This window comes from Nyctibius grandis, chromosome 23 (genome assembly GCF_013368605.1).
Source record: "Nyctibius grandis isolate bNycGra1 chromosome 23, bNycGra1.pri, whole genome shotgun sequence".
NCBI lineage: Eukaryota > Metazoa > Chordata > Aves > Nyctibiiformes > Nyctibiidae > Nyctibius > Nyctibius grandis.
The window spans coordinates 4,517,863-4,541,435 of NC_090680.1; the positions used below are offsets into that span (position 1 = coordinate 4,517,863).

The window sequence follows — 23,573 nt, forward strand, 5'->3', positions numbered from 1 at the left end:
ATTATACTTAGCCCACAGAGTGGTGGCAAGTTGCTCCAGGGACAGCAATCAAGAATGAGAAGGAGGACAAAACAAAAAACCCCTCCTTCCCCAGCAGCTTTCCCTTTTATAGTCAACCTGAAGTTTATGTTACAGAACACACCTGTGGGCCAGCCTGGGGCAGCTGCCCTGGCTTTCACTGCTAATGGCCCTGATCACCATGGCTGGCCACAAACTGAAAAATGTAACAGAAAAGTGATTCTATAAATTTTATCCCCATGAAACCAGGACAGCTCCTTATTGTTGAAAGACACTATTAGTGAAAAGTTTTCAGCTGAAGGGGAGAAGAATTTATAAGGACTCCACATTTTTTAATGACAATTACCCAATGAGGTTCAAGATGTCAGATGTTCTTGTAGAAGCCTGGCCATCCTTCATCCCATAAAGGCTGTTCTTCCTCAAATGAAATAACCACTCATCTCTGTGGATGTCACCACCAACCCCAAGAAGAGGTCTCTGGTCAGCACCAGCAGATTCAACAATGCATTTGCTGCCCAGGCCAAGGTTTTTTCCCACGAGGGGCAGCGGAAGCTTTCCTGCAATGCTACAGGCTTTAGAGGTTCCCTAAAGGAACTGCCCCCGCAAAGACTGGTTTATGGGAGGACTAAAGAGATGCAAGGATACAGAATGACAGCTTGGGTCATGGGAGCTAGAGGAGAAAATCAGTTCTAAAGGGAAACAAACTCCACATTACCTGTTCAGGGGAAAAAAAAACCCTACCTAAGACTGACACATGATTTGTGGTGACATAACCAGTTACAGAAGCAACAGAGTTAATATAACAACACGCTAAGTAAACAGTCTTATTTAATATCGTCTTGTATGGAACGTCTGTGCGTGCTTTAGTGATGATACAGCCTAGTCACACTTTGATGAGGAAAGACAACATTATTATTATTTCCAGTTTTTAACTCAGACCCAAAAGAAAAGTTTTAAAAGTGGCTACTGGTTTGAGGGTGTCCAGTATACACTCCTTGCGCTTCACTGCTGCTGTGCACCAGGTCTCATCTTGATGGTGGCATTTCTGAATAGTGAAGCTGGATGGCTCCAGCCTGCAGCACCTTCTCAAAGTCAGGGCCTGCTTTTGTCTATCGTCAGTCACACACACACCCCCCTCAGGTGATGAAGAAGCAAGGCCACCTCTCAGGCATTCGCTGTGGCAGTTTTCTCCCAATACGGTCTCAGAAGGTGCTGTCTCCTGAGCTGACTGTGTGGGCCTTCCCCTCAAAAGCCATTTCCACACAAAACATGCCCCTTCTGCACACTTGGTCGCCCTCCTCCCATGAATGAGTGGACCTCATGGTCTACACGTATAATGCTGCTGGAAGGCAGGCGGGCAGAGCTGACATGAGTCCTGTGTTGGGGATAAAGGAAATGATGGATTGTTGACAACGTGGGGGTGATGTGAGGTGCTGAGGGAGCAGTAGCTTATTTCTTATTAGCATTGCTGGATGTGGGGTAAACATTGTGGGCCACGTGCTAGGGAAGAGCTACACCACCCTGGCAGGCTCCTTTCCCTCCTCACGGCTGCCTCCGGCCCTCGTGAGGAGCGGTTACCTGTCAAGATCCATTCATAACACACGAAACCTAGAGGTGCATCCCATCACATAGCCCTTCCCCAAGGCACAGGCAGAGGAGACACAACCCATGGAATGGAGATGGGGTGCAGGTGTCCCCTCGTTGTCCTCCTGCTCTCTGTGAAAACAGGCATACCTTATCAGCTGAGCATCTTTAGAGAGTTGGCTCTTGTTTTAGAGCCCCGGTGACACTTCCCACTTAAAAGAGAGGATATATTACCAGAACTAAAATAAATCTAAACCAGGAACAGACTGAATAAAGGCATCATTTCAATATTGACACCACCTCAGGCTGCTTAGTTTATGAGATCCACCAAGAGGCTGGGGGGCTTCATTGGACAGGAGGCCCAGGGAACAGACACACACAGAGATGAACATACACTCTGAAATTCAAGACTAGTTCCTGAAATGCCTCCGAGTTAACATAAATATCTGTGTCCATTTAACAGGAACCTCTGTCAGAGACAAAGCTGGAAGATCCATGATACCAGTTCATACCAATGATACCAAGATGATACCAGAGCCTGAAGCCCATTGAAATACTTGTTATGACATGCCAGTGTTTTGAAGTCTGTTGTTTCAATTCACGGACAGTCCTCAACAGAGCAAAACTACATTTTTGGTTTGTGGTTGTAAAAGTAATGCAAACAGAGGTGTGTTCATGGCTCCTCCTGGGAGACAGAGGAAGAGACGGCCTGGGTGGGGAAGGCGTAATACAGATCAGGAGCACATAAAATTCTTATTCCACCTTTGCAAGTACATTTCAACCCTGACTACTCTAGACCACCATCCTCACTCAGCTTTGCCAGTGTATTCCAGTGCTGCCTATCTATGTAGTCTGCTTGCACTGAGTCATCTCCCCCAAATGCTGTCTGCTTTAGCTTCTCATTTCTCCATTCTTCTTTTCCTTTTGTTCAATCGCTAAAAGTTTTCCTGCTTCTGCACTTGCCACCTCACATCTCTCTCCTTCCACTTTTTGTCCCAACCTACCACTTTCACTTACAACATGATGAATACCTTGAAGATTCACACTGGTGCTGTCTCAAGCCTCAGGCACCAACAGAGACAGAAAAGTGATTTTTTTTTAATTGAAGGCCTCCATTCATAACAGCAGTCACAGAATCACACAGAATCAACCAGGTTGGAAGAGACCTCTGGGATCATCGAGTCCAACCATTGACCTGACACCACCCTGTCAACTAGACCATGGCACTAAGTGCCATGTCCAGTCTTTTCTTAAACACATCCAGAGATGGTGACTCCACCACCTCCCTGGGCAGCCCCTTCCAATGTCTAATGACCCTTTCTGAGAAGAAATGCTTCCTAATGTCCAACCTGAACCTTCCCTGGTGAAGCTTGAGGCTGTGTCCTCTTGTCCTACCGCTAGTTGCCTGAGAGAAGAGGCCGACTCCCACTTCACTACAACCTCCCTTCAGGTAGTTGTAGACTGCACTAAGGTCACCTCTGAGCCTCCTCTTCTCCAGTCAGTCCTGTCTAGATCGTGGAGCACTTGGGAGATCTGAATCTTCCAATTTTTAAAGAACAGGCAATTAGAGACTTCCTGAAGAGAAGAGAATGGATGTTACCCTACCTCCACTCCGTTACCCAGACTGCTTTATTAGGATGCATCCAGCGTACAGACTTGTGCCTTTTATATTTGATATTTGAGTATATAAAGAGAAAGCCAATAATGCGCTAAATTTTAGGTTGTGTTCCTACTCCTACAGGAAATGTGAAATCAAGCATTCCCTGAAGGTGCTACCAGGATTATTCATGATCTGCTTTCCTCTATGTTGAAGGCTGGCCATGAGCTCAAGGTTACTGCTGTGAATTTATTAGGAGGGGCGCTGGAGAAAAAGCTTTGACATCAACCAGTGCTGCATATGGCAAGTTTTTAAGTGTTCCTGGAATCCCTCTGCTGTTTGTCAGGGCAGGGTTTTGTTAACTCCCCCAGAGGCATACAATTAAACTTATATTAATTAAAGTACCCTATTGGGAAACTCTTCTTCACTATTTCCCCAATCACAATCTGAATTATCAAGCCCAAGTTCAAATACGGTGACTTACAAGCTATTATCATTTCACGGTCCCTTCAGAACCTCTCTCTTTCTATACAAGCATACATCCCTGAGGCAACACTCAGATTTGCTACCACTACCTTGCTTTTGTTTCACAGAATCACAGAATGACAGAATCAACCAGGTTGGAAGAGACCTCTGGGATCATCGAGTCCAACTGTTGCCCTGACACCACCATGTCAACTAGACCATGGCACTAAGTGCCATGTCCAGTCTTTTCTTAAACACATCCAGAGATGGTGACTCCACCACCTCCCTGGGCAGCCCATTCCAATGTCTAATGACCCTTGCTGAAAAGAAATTCTTCCTAATGTCCAACCTGAACCTCCCCTGGCGAAGCTTGAGGCTGTGTCCTCTTGTCCTATCGCTAGTTGCCCGGGAGAAGAGGCCGACTCCCACTGCACTCCAACCTCCCTTCAGGTAGTTGTAGACTACACGTAGTTCATGACTCATCACCTTTTCACTGCTGTGGAAATTGTTGTCTTCTGGGTTTCATACTTGGTATATTAAAAAGTTTAGAAAAAATGAAAAGGAAAAAACATCAGGGCGGTGAAAAGAGCTCCACCTTTCAGAAGGAAGAGAGGAGATGGCTCTGCGATTTGTTCTGCTGGGAAGGCAATGCTCTGAGCTGGTCATCGTGGTCACCTAGTTGGTTTGTGTTTCTCTCCTGTCTGACCAGCACCCAGCTGAGGGCATGCCGCGTGTATTACATCTCGTCTTCAGGCTTTGTGCTTGTAGTGGGTAAATTACCACATTTGTGGTCCCAGTGCCAGTCCTTTTCTCCCTCACATGACAAGGATTTATCTGATCAAAGCCTGTACCTTTGCGCCCAAGGACAGGTTAGGTGAGGGCTGGATGCTTGCTGTGCTCTTAATGCTGAATAGCTTAGTGCTTCATGTGACCAACAGCGCTCAAGCCACAGCAAGGAACTGCCAGAATGGAAAGCTCACAGCCCTGTAGAGATCTCCTCAATTCCCAGTAAAACTGCCTCTTCTCCCGGGCAACTAGCGATAGGACAAGAGGACATAGCCTCAAGCTTCGCCAGGGGAGGTTCAGGTTGGACATTAGGAAGAATTTCTTTTCAGAAAGGGTTATTAGACATTGGAAGGGGCTGCCCAGGGAGGTGGTGGAGTCACCATCTCTGGAGGGGTTTAAGAAAAGACTGGACATGGCACTTAGTGCCATGGTCTAGTTGACATGGTGGTGTCAGGGCAACAGTTGGACTCGATGATCCCAGAGGTCTCTTCCAACATGGTTGATTCTGTGATTCTATGTTGAGCAAATAATCCTGATGAGGCATTTTGGTAATTATTGTATGTAGTCTTTTGCTTAAAAGTATAGGAAAATTTCAAACTTTACCTGGCTCTCCTGCCTCTTTCTCATACCAGTCCTAGTACTTACAGCAAACTTAAGACCACACTGAAGGACACAGATAGCATAATTATAATTTTAAGTGCTAATTTATCATTAGAATGTTGTTGGTTGTGACATGGTGGAATGAGGTAGCAGGCTGCGCCTGCTGAAATGCCTTATCGCTTCACGGATGCCAGTCACCGCGTGCCAGTTCAGGAATTCACCCAGTCCCCAGCACACCAAGAAACTGCCTACGATAAGAATGCTTGTATAGTCAGCAGGAAAGAGATCTGCAGTGATAAAGAAGTGGGTAAATTTATGTAGGGTGTGGGGCCTTCTACGCTGGGCAGCCAAGAGTAGGTCAACTCTGTATAGCCCTAGTTAGAATGGCTACATTCACAGAATCACTGAATCAACCAGGTTGGAAGAGCCCTCTGGGATCATCGAGTCCAACCATTGCCCTGACACCACCCTGTCAACTAGACCATGGCACTAAGTGCCATGTCCAGGCTTTTCTTAAACACCTCCAGAGATGGGGACTCCACCACCTCCCTGGGCAGCCCCTTCCAATGTCTAATAACCCTAAGTCAGATGATAGTTGTTTCGTTGCATGCATCCAACAATCAACTCTTTAGGGAGTTTTGTTTAAATTGTTTGGGCAAACATGCATCTTGGCTGAGTTTTCTAGGGCTATCAGAGCTGGTTACCTGTCTTTATGCACTTCAGGACAAGGATTCTGTCCATTTGCTTCATTTCTTCCATTACTTTAGAAATACAGATGTTTTTTTTTTTCCTTCAGTAAGTACACCATAAAGCTCTGCTGGAGTGAGTGACACAAGCAGTCTACTTCTTGGAGTAACTTATCCAGAACATGTTATTTGTTTTCTTTCCAAAACATTAACTTTTTATGCAGCTTTCCTACAGAAAAGCCATAAACACATGCACGCTCTTCCAGTAGCACTTGTGGTGTTTGTGTATTTACTGAGGGCATCATTTGTCACTGGTTTAGTAAGTTGAACTGTAAATAAATACATTCATCAATCAAAACATATTTCTCAGTAATCTCTGTATTTTCCTGATATTTTAACCTTTATACTTTCCCTCGGTATTGCAGTTTGGCCTTTCCCTGGTAGAGTGATAGTTAAGGCCACTGTCTAGTTTAAATTTGGCTTGGCAGGTTTGCTGTTCTCTCTTGCACAGCGCTGAGCACGTCTTCACACATCCAACCACTGCCAAATTGTGTGTTTGGTGCTTTGTTTCCTGTTTGTACAGGGAGCTCATTTTTTCTGAGACTACTACTGAATTAATTTGCGCTTATCTGCATTATGTTAATGTTAGATATGACCAAAACCTTGTTTTCTGAGTCACTGCTTACTTTCTTTAAAAAGAAGTTTTTCTTTTATTTTCTTCTCTGCGTACCTTTTCGGGCTACAATTAATGTACTTGGCTAGCAAGAAATGTAAATTCAGAAATGTTCTTTTAATTCCTGCATGTAGGATTGGGGAGATTGCGTCAAGTCTGAGTTTTTGCTCATCACTTGTGCATTTATTTTTCCTTGTATACTCAGGGCTCCCTTGTGCTATTTGCTGAAGTATCTCTGTACCATCATATAGAGCTGCTACTGGAAGCCTGATATTAACAGTATAATGGCAGGGTGCATTGTGAAAAAGTAAGGACTGGAAATGTTCAACTGGCTGACGCTTTCCCTTCACCAATATTTTCATAAGTCTTCGTAGGATAAAGCCTCAGACAAGATGATTTGTCAGCCTCAATGCACTCTGACAACGTACAAAGCAAAGTAATCCTGGAGATTAAATGTGTTGGTGCAGTGATCTCTGCGGAGACATTTCTCCAGCTTAGAATCATGTACTAAGATTTTCTTTGCCTCAAAAACAAACCCCATAAGCTGAAAAACTACAACACACTTTCAAAACAAATTCCCTGTATCACTGACTGTAGGTAAGCGACAAAGCCCCAAAGTTTCTCTTTATTTTTCTGTAAGACTTAGGGCGAGATTTTGAAACAAAAGGAACATCTAACACTAAAATCTTAAATTCATATTTAAAGCCCTTAAATATGAGATCTGGTCATATCAGGGTTGAACCCTCACCATTTCCTTGTAACTTTTAAATATGAAAGCTACTGCATCAGCTTCATATACTTCAGCTTCATATACCCACCAAGCACATCAAGTGCCCACCACCGTAGCACTGAGATGCTAGCAGCTCTCTTCAAATTTGCTGATTTCTAGTTGTACCTGGCTCTGCTCTCTGGGCTCAACTGCTCATGATTTTAACGTACTTATCTCTTCATTACTCCTTCTCTTCTTGTTTATTAAATTTTGTCACTACGAGAAGATTTCTGCAGTGTTCAATAACATGAGCTGGAAAGAGTTCAGAGAACTCGTCTGAGAGAGCCATTCGTAGGTTGGAAAGAGCCTTACTTAAACAAAGAAATAGGGAACAAAGGGGAGCTCAAGACTGGAGCACCTCTGATAAGACACAATTAATTCAGATAGGGCAGAATCTATTGTTAGACAAAGAGTATGACGAGAAACAAATTATTTCCTATTTGAAAGATAATTAATTCTGTCTTAGAAATCAGTAATAATGAAGAAATCTTGCTTAACTAACCTCATTTTCAGAGGCAAATTTCAAAGAAGTTTTTGGGGAACAAGTTGATAAGTACTTCTGTGTGAACAAGCTCAAGAAGAATACTAGCCCAGAACGGATATTAATATGTCACTAATATGAAGCTACCTTCTTTGCTGCAAAGCCAGAAGGAATATCAGCTTATTATTTGCACTTCAGACTTATTTTCCAAGCCTTGCTTTTGTCAAGTTCTCTGTCATCTCTCATTTTGGTGCTTTCCCTTGATCACTTTCATTTCAGCCTGACTCAGCATAACAAACATCAAAAAGAAGTCTCATTGCATATCAAACATCTGCTCTTATTCTTCTATTTGACAATTTTTTAATGTCACTCCATACCAACTAATTAATCAATGCCTAAAAGAGAGCAATTCTGGGCTACAAACAATAGGTACATGTAGTCTCATTTCACCCCTACAGGAAACATCATAAATGGGACAGGAAACTAATGTGGGATATATTATGAAGAGTGAATGAGTAGGTGATGCTTCATGACACTAAGTGACTGAATTCCTTAAAATACTGCACCAAGGTTCAAAACAGTTACACATATAAGTGACTGTGAATTTTACAGACCAAATCTGCATGGCATCACTCAAGTGTCTGCAGGATTTTAAGGCTAGTCTTTTGTTTGCTCTAAAACCAGGAATCACAGAATCACAGAATCAACCAGGTTGGAAGAGACCTCAGGGATCATCGAGTCCAACCGTTGTCCTGACACCACCATGTCAACTAGACCAGGGCACTAAGTGCCATGTCCAGGCTTTTCTTAAACACGTCCAGAGATGGTGACTCCACCACCCCCCTGGGCAGCCCCTTCCAATGCCTAATGACCCTTTCTGAGAAGAAATTCTTCCTAATGTCCAACCTGAACCTCCCCTGGCGAAGCTTGAGGCTGTGTCCTCTTGTCCTATCGCTAGTTGCCTGGGAGAAGAGGCCGACTCCCACTTCACTACAACCTCCCTTCAGGTAGTTGTAGACTGCACTAAGGTCACCTCTGAGCCTCCTCTTCTCCAGGCTAAACACCCCCAGCTCCCTCAGCCATTCCTCATAGGTCAGACCCTCCAGACCCTTCACCAGCTTGGTCACCCTCCTCTGGACGAGGAGCAAGTCCCAATGCATTTCATTCCCCTTGCAAAATCACCTAAAGAAGTCCCAATACATAATATCACTCATTCATTGTATAACAGTGACATCAATGTTTAAAAAAAAGGTTAAGATGATGATGAATTGCAATCTAGAGAAAGGACTATCCTATTTAGTAAGCACTCAGATGGCGATGCTTCCTTCAGTGGAGGCACTAACAGAGACCCTGTCCTCTATGAGGAGGGAAACTTGTAAGAAACAGTATTTCAGCAACTCTGGCTTGAACTGGCCAATAGATTCTAAAGGAAGGAAGGACAATCATCATAAATACATAGATGTCATAGTTTCCTCAGGCTTGTCTCACTTAGAAACTAAATTAAATAAGCCCCAAACTAAATACACCTCAAATAAATACAATAAATGAAAATTTCAGGAAAGTCTACATAAGTGACTTTTTGGAACACATCTTAAGCCAGTGTCTCAGGTAAAACAAGTAATTGGATCTTCACTGAATTTCACAACACTCATTTGAGGGTCCATGCTCAGTTCCCTTTTCCGGCATTTGTATTTCATAAATTCTGTGACAGAATAACCAAGAAAGTCCCTCAGAAATGGTATCTCTTGACCAGCCCTTAGATAGTTGGAATTTTTCCTAAAGAGGTTTTGAACAAGGAATATAACAGCATAGAGCTGGAATGGACAAATAACCATCTAGCTCAGGATCAAGCACACCTAGACCAAGATTTTTTTCTGTCCATCACCTTCGTTCTCCTTTACTGCAAACTAAGCTGGTTACCTCGTGTCCTGTCACCAGTGGATGTGGAGAACTACAAGCCATCATCTGTATTGATTCCTTTTGTAAAAAACATTACTTGCCCCCCTCAAAGAGCCCTTCCTTCTACATAATGGCTCCATTTCTCCTTATCTTGTAGGTTATGGTTTCTAAACCTTCTAGAGGTGCTGTTTACCCTCAACTATCTACAACTTCAATGTGCAACATCAGCTAAGGCTGAACACGGTCAAGTGAAGAACAGTTACTTCCTGCATATTTTATGCATCTCCCAAGTTGCTACATCCCAGAATAGGAAACCTACAGAAAACATTACCTTTGCCTGAAATTCATCTTCCTGAATCTTCATTATCGATGACTTTCTTTGTCCCATTTATTTCTCACTACTTCAAGTAACTCTCAGGATTTTTCCTTGGGTCAGGGAGCTTGAAATTAGTGACATCATTGTTGAAAATCTTCCTTTTCAGTGAGAAGACAAAGGTGACTCCCATAATTTTTAGAAACTCGAGCAGTTAGCCTAAAAATTACTGGCAATAAAGGAGAAACCTGAGCTGAATAAATGATACAGCCCCTGAAAAATGGGGGGGAAAAATTCCCCACAAACTGTCTTTACCTGTAGACCAGAATCTTCGCATTGCACATGAGGGCACGACAAGGGTTTTCTTTACTGCTCAAGCAGTTGATCCCCATTTCCTTGCCAGCTTGTTGAACACAAACAATGCCCAAACATCTAGAAGCTATCAGCTCCCTACAGGCATCTCCTGAGGTGAAGATGACCCAGGGTAGGGAGCGTAACAGAAGCAGGAACAAGAGCTCCTTTAGCCCAGACTGTACTACGTAAATCTTTTACTGCCAATTAAGGTCTTATTTCTCATTCTGTAAATACTGGATGCAGAGAATTTAAACCATAAACTGAACGCCTGGCAGAGCAGAGCCAACAGCATCCAGGCCATGTGAAAAAGGGTGCCAGTGCTTTAAAGGCATTCAGGGCCATAGCTACATACCCTAACAAACGTCCCTGTGCCCAGCATCCTAACAGGGATGTGGACAGACTTAAGGTCCTCTGAGTATGGCCAAACGTCCCTCTGAAGTTTATTTATCGTGGTAAAAGAGGCTATGAAAGAGAGAGAACAGAGAGGGGAGAATCGGTGCAGGAACGAGGAGAAGGAAGCAAGGAGACACAGAAGGGGAATAACAAGTCTGTTGCCTGGATGACGACACTCCTGTCAGCTCACAAAGGTGGCTGGAGGTAAACCACACCTGCCCGCTCCAGAACAGGTTTGGCTTCCTCTCCCCATTACGCTACAGGCTTCCCTGTGCTCCCTGTAGAGGACAGCCCTGGCTGCTACAGCCTCCTCCTCAACCCCAGGCCTGCAGGGGACATCACTGAGTATTGTCCATGCTGTCCCTCACACAGTTGATACAGCTGTTGAGTGGCTCAAGCAGAACAGTGAAGCTGCTCCAGAACCTGCGACCCACTCTCAGGGACCACTCATTGCCCACTGCAGCCCGTGCCCTGCTCACCAGCTCCTCCCGCCTCACCACCCAGTTCCACACTGGGAGGCAGGGATGACTCCGCCAGCAGCATCCCACTACTGACACCACTCGTGATGCCCTCGTCATTTGCAGATGGTTAATCACTTTCCAGAACAGACCTTTAGAGAACCCAAGCAGTTCTAGCACTGGGCAGACGCTGTGGTTTTCTATCACTGCTGCTCTTGTTTTGTGTGGAAGTAAATGTGAAAATGCAAATCAAACCTAGCTCGTTAAATGGGTCACTTGAGTGCAAGACAAAAGCGATTCATTTGCAAAAAACCTACTGCAACAGCCCCAGAAAGCACTCAAAAAGCAGAGCTTATTTCTGGTGGAGACGAACCCCACCCCTTTCTCAATCAAAGCGATTTATTGAGGGTTGGAGAAATTACACAGAATCAACCAGGTTGGAAGAGACCTCTGGGATCATCGAGTCCAACCGTTGCCCTGACACCACCCTGTCAACTAGACCAGGGCACTAAGTGCCATGTCCAGTCTTTTCTTAAACACCTCCAGGGATGGTGACTCCACCACCTCCCTGGGCAGCCCCTTCCAATGGCTAATGACCCTTTCTGAGAAGAAATTCTTCCTGATGTCCAACCTGAACCTCCCCTGGCGAAGCGTGAGGCTGTGTCCTCTTGTCCTATCACTAGTTGCCCGGGAGAAGAGGCCGACTCCCACTGCGCTACAACCTCCCTTCGGGTAGTTGTAGACTGCACTAAGGTCACCTCGGAGCCTCCTCTTCTCCAGGCTAAACACCCCCAGCTCCCTCAGCCGTTCCTCGTAGGTCAGACCCTCCAGACCCTTCACCAGCTTGGTCGCCCTCCTCTGGACTCGCTCCAACACCTCAACATCTTAGTAGTAAACACACGAACTTTTGATCTTTTTCTATTAGAAACTAGGTTATAAAGAAGCTCTCTAGCACAAAATTCTAGCTATTCCTGAGGAAATGGAAAAAAACCCCACCGCTTCAAGATGTTATCCTCTCTCTGTTGAGATACACAACCTACTCAAGCAGGAAATACACACAGATAGAGGTGGACAATCAGCCCGAGATATAATGATGACAACCTGATGACATTTCAGATCTTCTCTTTGAATAGCAGGTGCTGGCAGGGCACACGCAACGCTAGTGAGCAGGAAAGAGCTTTGCAGAAGTCGTTGCCTTGAATCACAAAACTACGACTGCGCTGCAAGAGACGGACTGCGAGCTGGTACGTAACTTTGTGACAATCAGAAGTGACAAAGAACAGAAAAACAAAACAAAACAAAACAAAAAAACAAACCCCAAACACCTTTCTCCAAACACGCTTCAGAGCGTTTTAGAAGGGGAGAGGAGGCATTCATTATCACCATAGCAAAAAGACGGCAACAGACCTTCCATGAGGAAAGCACCACCTGGTCAGCACACGATCCAGAAAGAAAACTAGACCAGCAGTGTTTCCTCTCAAGTGCAGAACAGCACCTTCCAGTCCTTCTGACCCGAGCTGAGGCTTGCGTGCCCTATTATTTCTGACAAATGAGGAACGAAACAAGTTGAGCAGTTAGGCCTTATCTACCCGTCAGAGATAACGAATGACTCTGAAAAAGCACCGTACCAGCACGTATCAGCGGCACGGATTGACATTTACTCTCAGATACTGCACAAAAGTACCACATTCCTGGGTTAGAATTGGCCCAGACATTGTACAGAGGGAAAGTAGCTGTTTTAGGAGGAAAGGTGAAAAATTACTCGACAGCAGGAGAAAGAGGATTGTCTGGAACAGCCCACAGTGATCCTGGTTCTCATCAGCCTTGTTTTGTTTGGTAAAGATTCCACTGATGATAATAAAAGAAGTAGGTTGATCCCCATCACACACAATTAAAAACAAACAAAAATAGAAACGATACTAGCAGATATCCCTGATCTTCAGGGAACTAGTGGCTAGGGCTGTCTGCTGACCCAGCAAACACAGCCTGGGTAGAAGCACCTACTGGGGAAAAAAAAAGCATAAAACAAAATTTAAAAAAACAGCCGTGAGATAAAAATGCCTCTTTCTGTGTCATTCTCATCAGCAGTATCTCACAGAACTCTTGCCATCATAGACTTATTCATTTTGTCAGGATTTATTTCTTCTAAGATCCATTTCTTATATTAAGCACAGAATAAGGAAATGAGGGGAGTTAAGGCCTCAGAATTAAACAATTTAGTCTTGGAACGTTGTTTTCTAGATAAGACATGCCACCCAGTCTGGCTAGAGTTGCAGTAATTTAGAAGAAGTATGTGCAGAAGTTGTGAACTAATTAGAAAGTACGGGGTGTTGCGCCCCCCAATGATGAACAGGAGAAAATTAAAAGTTAGCAGGAGACTAAGAATTTATTTAAAAAATTACCAAATATCTTTTGTTTCTGGTGAAACAAAGAAAACAGAAAACAATCTAGACACTGGCTTTTCTTTGCCCAAGTAAAATTCACTTCAGACCATTCTCTCACCCTCCCATCAGATTCATGCAACGCTGAAAATTTCTGAGCCTTTTTTTTTATTATTTCATTTAAACGTTAGGTTTGAGGCAAGATGGGAAAAGAGCAGCACCTTTTAAAAAAACCCTGTGGTGTGCTATATAGGATAAATGGGTGAGCTTTAAAAAAAGTTAAGTTTATATATGTACATATACACACATACACTAAACTAAATTAAAACCAAAAAACTTGTGAGGGGTCGTTTTCAACACAAGAGAGAGGAAAGCCTTATTTCACAGCAAGCAAAAGCATCACAAGTAATATTAGAGTGCACAATCACATGTAGTGCAGATACCAAACCAGCCTGGGTCCTGAAGTAGTGTAGCCAGAGCAACATAAAGCTCCACGTGGGCCAACTTATCCCGCTCCTTGGCTAAAAGAAGTGCAGAGTCTGTGTCCTGTGCAGGCACCACCCACAGCCAGCTGCATGGGTTTGGGCAGAAGTCACAAAAAGTAGCAAAATAGTGAGAATAAGAGACCCAAAGCTAAGCTACAGGACTGATTTAGCTACAGTATTTCCACAACAGAGGTTTCAGAGTTCCCCCACGTCTCTGGGGTGCTCTCTGCAGGTACTGCCTGCGTGGGTCACACACACAGCAGACAGCTCCTGGTTATTTATTATTTGTGCACTGCGGTTCCCATTCTTGCCTACCTGCATCTTTTCTTTTCCTATTTCTCTTCTGCCCCACACGACCACTCCTATTTCCTCCAAGCTGACAGGGTAATAAAATTAGGAAGGGGCATGTACACCTAACCAAGGGGATATTCAACAATGAAATGAAGCTTAAAAAATAATACTTAAAAAAAAAATTTAAAAACATGTTCAAGTTCTGCAGACTTCTGGCAGAGTTTGGTCATTTAGCCCAGAGGTCTTTGTCTTCAGGGCCTGCAGGCTAACTTGTCTCAACTGGCAAGAAGCACGCAGTACAAGGTAAAATTCTGACTAAAAGAAAAAAGTAGTAAGGGCTGGGGGAAGAAGAGGCTACAACATGGAAACCCAACACTTGGGTAGCAGCACTTATGCTACCCGGTACGCCTTCAAGAGAGTGAACTCCTTCCTGTTGGTGCGAGCTGCCCAGATGAAAAGAGCAGCTGCCATGAACTGCAAAGGTGCTGAGACACAGGCCAGGCAGAAGGACCAGCCGAATTCACCCCGCACATCATCAGGCAGGGGCAGCTTCTTATGGAGCAGCTCGATCCCAGCTACATAGCAGCCAACCAGGCCCAGAGTACAAAGTCCTGGGGAAGGAAGCAGGAAAGCACAATGAGCTCACTGTTGAAGTGCTCTGCTGTCACTGTGAGCTTCTGGAGGAGGGAGGGTGAGTTGGTGTATGGCAGAAGACCTACCTGCTAGGAAATGGAGGACTCCGGTGGCAATGGCAGGGTAAAGGCTGCGACAGGCACAAGCACAGAACCCAATCAGAGCCCCAAAGCACATGAGGCCAAGGCTGACAAAGGGCAGGAGAAACTGCAATCGCCAGAGATCTGCACGTGAAAAAGCACACAAAATAAGTTTGTTGAAGATGTGCTAGAAACTGATCTTCTCCCACCATCTTATACTCCTTTCTACCCACACTGCTTCTGCTTCACCAGACATTCTACATTCACAGCTAAAAAGGACCAAAGGCCTCACTAAAAGGAGGAAGAACTTTGTTAACTCCCAAATTCCTGTACTGCATTCACGGGCAAAACCTTTGCTAAAGCACTTCAGTTTTCCTTTTAAGCTTTGACCTACTGCCTGTGCTACTGTGAAGGACAAAAAAAAGGCAGAGCAAGATACAGATGCTTCCCTCACTAGTGACCCTATTTGAGAAACGTCTTTTTTTTTTTCATCCTACTTGTTTACCTGCCAGAAGTGAAAGACACTTACAGGTTCGATTCAAATCCGTGCCACTGTTGTGATTTCCAGGCTCTATGTACTTTTCCATAAACTGATCAGAGAGGGAAAAACTGATGCAGTTTGTAGTCATATCATTTTCTGTAGGGGGGGGAAAAGAAAAAGTTACCATTAAGTGTCTCCCTCCCATCCCCTCCCTTCAATTCCTCCCTTCCCAACCGTTCAAGCTGGGAAGCTCCTCAGAGAAAAAAAATTTAAAGAAAAAGCATTTTAGAGAAAAAATTTCCTCTCAAAACAGATTTGCAGGATGCCTTATCATAGTGTAGTTAGCATGACGTAGTTACTACAATGAGGGACAGCATTCAAACATGCAGAATCTTCAAGTTTACCTGAGGTATCCACAGAGAACTGTGCCACACTTGACATATTGGGAAAGAAATGTGGCATATGATGCTCAACTATGTTGCTACATATTCTTGTACTCAGAGTCCCATAACTGAGCGGTGCTTATCTCCATGTGCAGAAGTAATACTTACTAAACACTCCATTCAAAAACAGAATAGAAAGGACTATTTTAAAAAAAAAAGAAAATACTTGCTTTTTTATACTAAATTTCTTCCCTCTTACCCCTCAGATTTTGCTTTGAAAATGCTATTGAGCAGAGTTGGTTTAAATGTCTTCCAAAATAAGTGTCTTCATGAAAAAAAAAAAACGAAAAAAAAAGTATTTCATGTAATGTTTTTCTCCAGAAAAAGTGTTTGAAAGCACATTTTTTTAAAGAGGGTCAAAACGAAGGGCTACACACACACACACACACAATATGTGTTCAAAATCTACTCTGAAGCAATTAAAGTAATTGCTCATCTCACTTTTTCAGCCCCCAGTCATTGTGAAAAAAGAATACCAATATTTCATTCTATAACCAGCACTTAAAAGTACAAGGAGTGCAAAATGTGCTGATGCCACAGTGGGACATTTGTGACCTGTGAGCAAAATGAATGACCACTAAAAGGAGCAAGTGCCCCCTTTATAAAGTAGTGTCTTTATTCCATTGCTGGATCCCAGGACCTCTCCTAAAACACAGTGACTGGCAGAGCAACAATAACCGTGTCCCCAGCTGGACAGCAGATGCAAAAGAGAATCTCGTTATACCAGACTAAATTTAGACCAAGTATCATGTGTCAAATCCAGAGTCTGTAGCGCTGACAGCCACAGACCATTCTGCCTTTCACTTCTTTTAAAGTTTAGACTGTCTTGATTTAAAAAAAAAAACACATAAGCTAGAAATAAGCCTTCTGGAAGAACAAAGTGGCATGAATATGTTGTGAGGAAGTTAGCACACACCACCCCAGGCAAGCTAGGGAAGTGTTAATTGCTCCGGAGATACCTGGTGGGCTGTACCAGTGGGAGTTTTTGGGCACAGTGATACACCTCCGCCACAATCCAACCGTGCCGTTGCACCGGAAGAGCGCGTCTGTGTAGGTCTTCTCATCTGCCTCTTCGCTGATGAATTCCTCCCAGATGATCCTACCAGCTTCACTAACGTTCTCAGCAGGGGACAGGGTGTGGTATTCGTACCAAAAGTCGGTGCCGATGGAAGCTGCCATGTAGATGGTGGAGATGAGGCTGAGAACACAGGCAATGACTAGCGCCGTAGCGAAACGGTTATCCATCATGGCACCCTTGCTGCTGTGAGGAAAGAGAGGGCCAAGTGAGTAACTCCTCTGACAGTAAATGCAAAGTTCTCCTAGCAGTGTCAAACTTCACAGAATCACAGAATCAACCAGGTTGGAAGAGCCCTCTGGGATCATCGAGTCCAACTGTTGCCCTGACACCACCCTGTCAACTAGACCATGGCACTAAGTGCCATGTCCAGTCTTTTCTTAAAGACCTCCAGAGATGGGGACTCCACCACCTCCCTGGGCAGCCCCTTCCAATGTCTAATGACCCTTGCTGAAAAGAAATTCTTCCTAATGTCCAACCTGAACCTCCCCTGGCGAAGCTTGAGGCTGTGTCCTCTTGTCCTATCGCTAGTTGCCCGGGAGAAGAGGCCGACTCCCACTTCACTACAACCTCCCTTCAGGTAGTTGTAGACTGCAATAAGGTCACCTCTGAGCCTCCTCTTCTCCAGGCTAAACAACCCCAGCTCCCTCAGCCGTTCCTCGTAGGTCAGACCCTCCAGACCCTTCACCAGCTTGGTCGCCCTCCTCTGGACTTGCTCGAACACCTCAACATCTTTCTTGAAGTGCGGGGCCCAGAACTGGGCCCAGAACTTGTGACATCACTCCTCCTGCGCAATGTCCCCTCAGGATATGCATGTCTTCATTTTCCAACATGCTGGAATCAAAGGAACACGGAGCAAGTCTACAGTACTAGTCAGCATCTGCTGGATCTGGGAGGTTAAGGCATTGATATCGCCCTTCTCCCAGCCATGCTGCCCTAGCTGCTCTCCCTGAGACAGCCACTGACAGAGCAACAGCAACTCTGTCCCCAAAGCAGATGGCACAGCTCACTGCCATTTGCGATCCTGATTGCATGGAACTGCAGAGAATCCATCCACAGCTCCCATCACAGCCAGAGGACTTCTCTTTCCTCAAGGGTAGAAGTTATTTTGAGCCTGCCATCCCATACGTTTTCACGGCTTGTGTTTACGGCAAAGATAAGAACCACAAGCATGTCAAAAAAGTTCTTCTAGACTGTTCACGAAGGGCCAAGCTGCTGGAATGCCTTTAGGAGAGCAGAGAAACGTATCTAGGCGCTAGAGACAGAACATGAAGTAAGCACTGACAGACAAGTTTGGAAATTAGGATAAATGCTGCACTAATGCCACAGTACGTACAGTGGTGTTTCTGAAGTACTAAAACAATGCGAAGGGCTGCCCTGTTCCTGAACCAGATGACAAAAGCTTCCAAAACTGAAAGGCTTTCATGCACTGCCACGAGGACGTCGCTCTGGCTCCCTGTATGAGGGGTCACTCATGCCTTCCTTTGCAGGGTCATGCTCACAAATGGCATAAATTCAGGGGCAAAGGAGGCACGGGAAAATACAGATACCACACATGCTTGCGCTTATGACAATACTGTGACTTTAATGAGTAATTGATTGCTAATACATGGATTGTTTTGTGGATGGTGCAATACGTCAGAGGGCTCTCAGAGGCCTGTTGTGCTCATGTGTTTTCTGTGCTTGATTAAATTTATGGATTATGATGAATGAGGTTTGATGCACTTGCCAAAAAAAAAAAATCAATTGAAGTTAACACAGCAGCTAGAGCTAGTCTGGTTACATGAGCTACTATCTAATCAGCTCTTGTCTATTGCTTGTTCTGCCTCCCTTCTCCCACATACTTTGATCAAAATATTTTGGTCTAGTTTCTCTGCAACTGAATGAACTGTAACTGGAAACAGCAAATGCCTTAAAACGCAACATTCACAAGTTAAAACCTGAGCGCTCAAGTCAGACCTGCCAATGAGAAATTCTGAACTATGAAAGAAGATGCAAATTAAAGCAGGAAGTTTCACAGGCACCGATATTTGCTGCTAACAACGCCATTCTTATTTCTTTTCCCTCCCATCTGCTCTTCTATTTGCTTGAAACTGGCTAACAGGGTTGGGGAGGAGAGATGATGTGTACCCATATCATCCCCTATTCTTAATTTCCATGTTCAAGGAGGGCTGTTGCAGACAGTGTGCCTCACTGAACTGCATCCCTAGCAATGAGCAAGGACAGAACTGATTTTTGGTGAAGTGACAAGCAGCACCCATTTAAAATACTGCAAAGTTTGCATACCACAACTGTACTTAAATAATAATCCACAAGCTGTGAATTTTTATAAGCTAGGAATACATTGTATCTGGGCTTATTTTTCTAGAAGACATAGAATCAAGTCCAGACTTGAAAGGAAATACTCTGTGCATTGTTTAATTCTTGGTTATGTATTTCCATTCTCCTTCATCCCTAGCATCTAGCTCAAGGTACACAGGACATTGGATGAGCAGAATAGGAAGAGAGCAAAGTTACTGTCCAGGGCTGACCTCAGCATTCATCCCCACTGAGTTCATTGAGGGTTCCCCTCCCCTCCACAAACTTCTCACAAAGCAAACAGGGTAAGTGGCGTCTCCAGGGCCAAAGCTGCGCTGCCCAGCTCCTGCCCAGCTGAGCTCAGAGCTGAGCAGGTCCTCTGGGAACTCACTCCCAGGACAAGCAGCAGAACAGGCTGGCAAGCAGCAGAACAGGCTGGCAAGCAGCAGAACAGGCTGGCAAGCAGCAGAACAGGCTGGCAAGCAGCAGAACAGGCTGGCAAGCAGGCTGGTCTGGCTTTTCCACTCTATTGCAGTCACATTCGCTGCAAGAGGAACTCTGCAACACACTCCTCTCTTTAGAAAGGGCTCTCTCTGGAAGGAGGAATTGCAAGAACCTACAAGCTCCATCCTCAGAGCAGTGTCTGGCGAAAAAGAACGTAAGCAGGACATTATTGGGCCACTGGTTTGCTGCCATTGCCTTTTAATAGAAATGCTTACAAAGTCCTATCAGCTTTGTACCTAACATGCAGAAGGAAAACAACTGGCTCAAAAAATCTTACTTTCAGATACAACATCCCTGCTGCCAGGTGCAGAACACTGATGCTGGAAATATCCCTATCCGAGCACCGTTAAAACGCAATCACACACTTCTGGCCAGCCTTCTGTGTGCTGGCACACAGTGCACTTGGCAGAGTTGGTGTCAGCGGGGAACCAAGAGCAGTTCACAAGCAAAATGAAGGATCAAACAGTAAATTAAAGCACTGTTCAGCGTTCATTACCCACTTGGTAAAAGGGATATGGCTATCTACTGATGTTCAATCCTTGTAATGCGCAGTTCTGGGGACAGGTAGAAAGCAGCTCAGGTGGCTACAGTCCCCAAAATCCAGCGGGTGGCTTTGCATGGCATTTGTCCATACTGAAAATCCACGTGTGTTCTTTCTGGGACAGGACAGTACCAAGGCAAGAGTACACCCCCAATTCCTTATAATAAAGGTCCCCTCAATATTTCTGCCTAACAATTTCACTACTTCCAGAAGAGATGAAGAACTCTACACACCTTAGGCAAATTTTGAACTAGAAGTTCTTCCTGCCACAGTGTAGATTTGACTACCCCCCAGCGCATCTTCATTTACAGTAGGCAGAGCCCCACCTAAATGAGGTGTCCTTTCGCTCTGTTAAAGACACATCCTTCCAGTCCCAGCAGGCAGAGCTCAATGGGAGCAGTAAGCAGAGCCAGTAAGAAATAGTTACCAGAGAAGACCATGAAGACAGACACCGCATGTTTACGAGATTATGCCACACTTTGCAAGAAGTTCTAGGCAGAACAATATATAGGAAGTACCTTAGAATAAGTTTACTTACAAAAAAATAACATTATAATTAACGCCATCTTCGGTAGTAGTAAAGACAAAGTTTGATAATAAATTTAAATACTTTGTCCTTATAGGCTGTCAGCAAGAACCTTCACTGTTTTTACAAAAGGTTTGTTCACATGGCACTGCCAGCACATTTTATTCTAACAGTAGAAGCTGTTTCAAACAAGTTATGGCTGAAACGAAGCTATGCAATGAATATAAGACAACACAAGGCAGTAGTAAACAGGCACTCAAGCAGAAATGCTTCACAGGATACTGTAATTATACACGTTTTTCAAAGAAGTGAGACACGTAAAATTTCAAAGCACCAGCTCATAAAAGAGAAGGCAAAGGCCAAACTAGCAGCAACATTCAAAGGAATGACTAGATGTATGCCCTCAGAATCATTGAATGGTTTTGGTTGGAAAAGACCTCTAAGATCACGAAGTCCAACCGTTAACCTAGCACTGCCAAGAAGGGGAAAAAAAAGGGCAAGTCAGTAGAGTTGAAACAGAAAAAACACAGAGCAGCACAAAAGCACGTATTCTGGCAAAAAATCAACTGCAAGACTGAAGAATGGATAAGCATTTTAAGAAGTTCCTGTACCATGGCAGAACAGAATATAAAAATATGCATATTTTTATCTTGTTACAGAGATCACTCTCTTCAGCCAACAGTGGGCCACCACATTTAAGAAACTCCTTCTACCTGACATCACAGAAGAGGAAGGCGGTGTTTGCTGGCATTTTCTCAGAAAACATGCTTGCAATCTGACTGCTTTTTGGGAAAACAGAATAGGCAGAGGCCTAAAAGAAGGCGTACATGTGGGGAGAGGGCTGGCAATGCTACCGAACAGGATCCTCCTTTTAACACTCAGGGCAATGGAGAGTTAGGAAAGAACGCTACCAAACAGTTTTTTACCTTCAGAGGTCCTCGGAGTCCCTCAGGACACACAGCTCCAATGATTCCAGGTCACTTCAGAGCCAGTGTGTTGTTTGTGTCCCGTGGTAAGCGGAGAGTGTGAAATGCAAGCTTCCTATCGGCCCTAACTGTTCCATTCATTCAGCTTCTTCACGATCTAGAAGTAGAAAGCAAACCAAATAGTTAGAGATCATCATTTTGAAATTATTTAACAGAAATCTCCCAGCGTTACTCATTAAGAAAAAATATTAAAAAGTAAGGGGGGGGAAAAAAACCCACTGAAAGAGCCCTCAGGGCAGCAGCACCAGGATCAATCCAGCACAGGGGCGGACAGGCAGGTAAATGACCGTACGAACGGCTCCGCCCGAACGGTGCCGAGGGGCTTCACCCGTCGCTGGCAGGGCGAAGCACGGGCCAGGCCCGGACTATCTCCACGGAGCGCCCGCAGCCGCTCCGGCCTCTCAGGCGACGGCCCTGCGAGGGGGAGCAGCGGCCCGGCGGGGCCGCGGGCAGGCAGCAAACCCGAGGGGAGCGCCTCAAGCCCTCGCCCCTCCGCTCCCTCCCACACTCAGCAACCGCCCCCTTCAACGGTTGCAACCGCCCCCTTCAACGGTTGCAACCGCCCCCTTCAACGGTTACAACCGCCCCCTTCAACGGTTGCAACCGCCCCCTTCAACGGTTGCAACCGCCCCCTTCAACGGTTGCAACCGCCCCGGCCCGGCGCCCCGCCGCACCCACCGTCCATCGCCGCCTCGCACCCCCGGCCCGGCCCCGCCGCGCCGCTTCCGCCCCGCCGCGCCGTGCCCCGGGCCAGGGCCGCGCCCGCCTCTCCCCGCCGCGCGGGGCGTCATGGGGGATGTAGTTCTCCGGCCCGTCCGGGCCGTGCCGTGCCGCGCGGCACCATGGGAGCTGTAGTCCCCAACACCTCCCCTCCGCGGTGCCTGCTGGGAGTTGTAGTCTCCCGCCGCCTCCGGGCCGGCCACCCCTCGCCTTTCGACGCCCACAGGCCTCCCCGGTGCCCGCCGCTGGGCAGCCCCCCTCGCCTCCTTCCCTCAGCCATTGCTGTGTCCGCAGGGCGCCTGTCACCCCACCGACACTTTCAGGCCCCAAAGCAGGGCCCTGACACTGGCACAGGCCCGGCTCAAACAGCGGCGGCCCAGCCCCGCACCTGCAGGCCTCCGCGCCGCCCTCATCCGGCGTGAGGCACGGTGCTGACTGATGGTGAAATGGCACATGTGCAAGAGACGGGCGCTTGGGAATCTGGAGTCGTCGTCCCAACGTCCTGTACCTGGTGTAACAGCCATGAGTTTTTACAGAAACACGGAAAAAACCCACTTCGCAAACGCTCGTTTCTGTGATTTCAATGATTTGGTCTCCCTCTGCGGCCATAAGGCTCACATTTCTTTCTTTTTTTCCTTGATTGCTTGTAAAAATGGTGATACGACATGCTGGCTGAATGACTTGGGAAAACACCAAGTAAGGAAAAAAAAGATTTAGTAAAAATTGCAAAAATTGACAACACCAGCTCCACGCCCCAAACTGGACATTTCCCCCCATCTCTGGCAGACATACCCAAGCAGATTACAAGAGGACTCTTAAAAGCGGTTAACAGCTCCTGTGCTGAGAGACCACCACACCCAGTTTTGATTTTACCAACCTCCAAACTAGCAAACAGAAAAAACAGAATCACACACGAGGTTTTCACGTCTCTGAGGACTTCTGGGGAACGATCCCGTCCAACTCCTCTCCCAGAGCAGCCAGGAAGCATTTTTGCAGCGAGGTGAGAAACTAGGATGGCAAAGGTGAATGCAGTGATATAAAAAAACTTCTCTG

At 45.5% G+C, this 23,573-nt stretch overlaps 1 protein-coding gene across 3 annotated transcripts; it reads right to left on the reverse strand.

The window, feature by feature from the left end:
• Positions 1–13,443: 13,443 nt before the first annotated feature.
• On the reverse strand, positions 13,444–22,558 carry CLDND1 (claudin domain containing 1). Of its 3 annotated transcripts, none has more exons than XM_068417456.1 (6): positions 22,479–22,558; positions 21,741–21,897; positions 16,830–17,128; positions 15,476–15,583; positions 14,953–15,090; positions 13,444–14,844 (listed from the first exon to the last, which is right to left on the reverse strand). In XM_068417456.1, exons 3-6 carry the CDS (start codon positions 17,116–17,118, stop codon positions 14,624–14,626), a joined length of 756 nt encoding a protein of 251 aa, XP_068273557.1. In that variant the 5' UTR covers positions 17,119–17,128; positions 21,741–21,897; positions 22,479–22,558; the 3' UTR covers positions 13,444–14,623. The 3 variants fall into 3 exon arrangements, with proteins under 3 accessions (XP_068273557.1, XP_068273555.1, XP_068273556.1); XM_068417454.1 differs by having other exon boundaries at positions 16,830–17,131; XM_068417455.1 differs by lacking the exon at positions 22,479–22,558 and adding an exon at positions 22,020–22,148 and having other exon boundaries at positions 16,830–17,131.
• Positions 22,559–23,573: the final 1,015 nt, after the last annotated feature.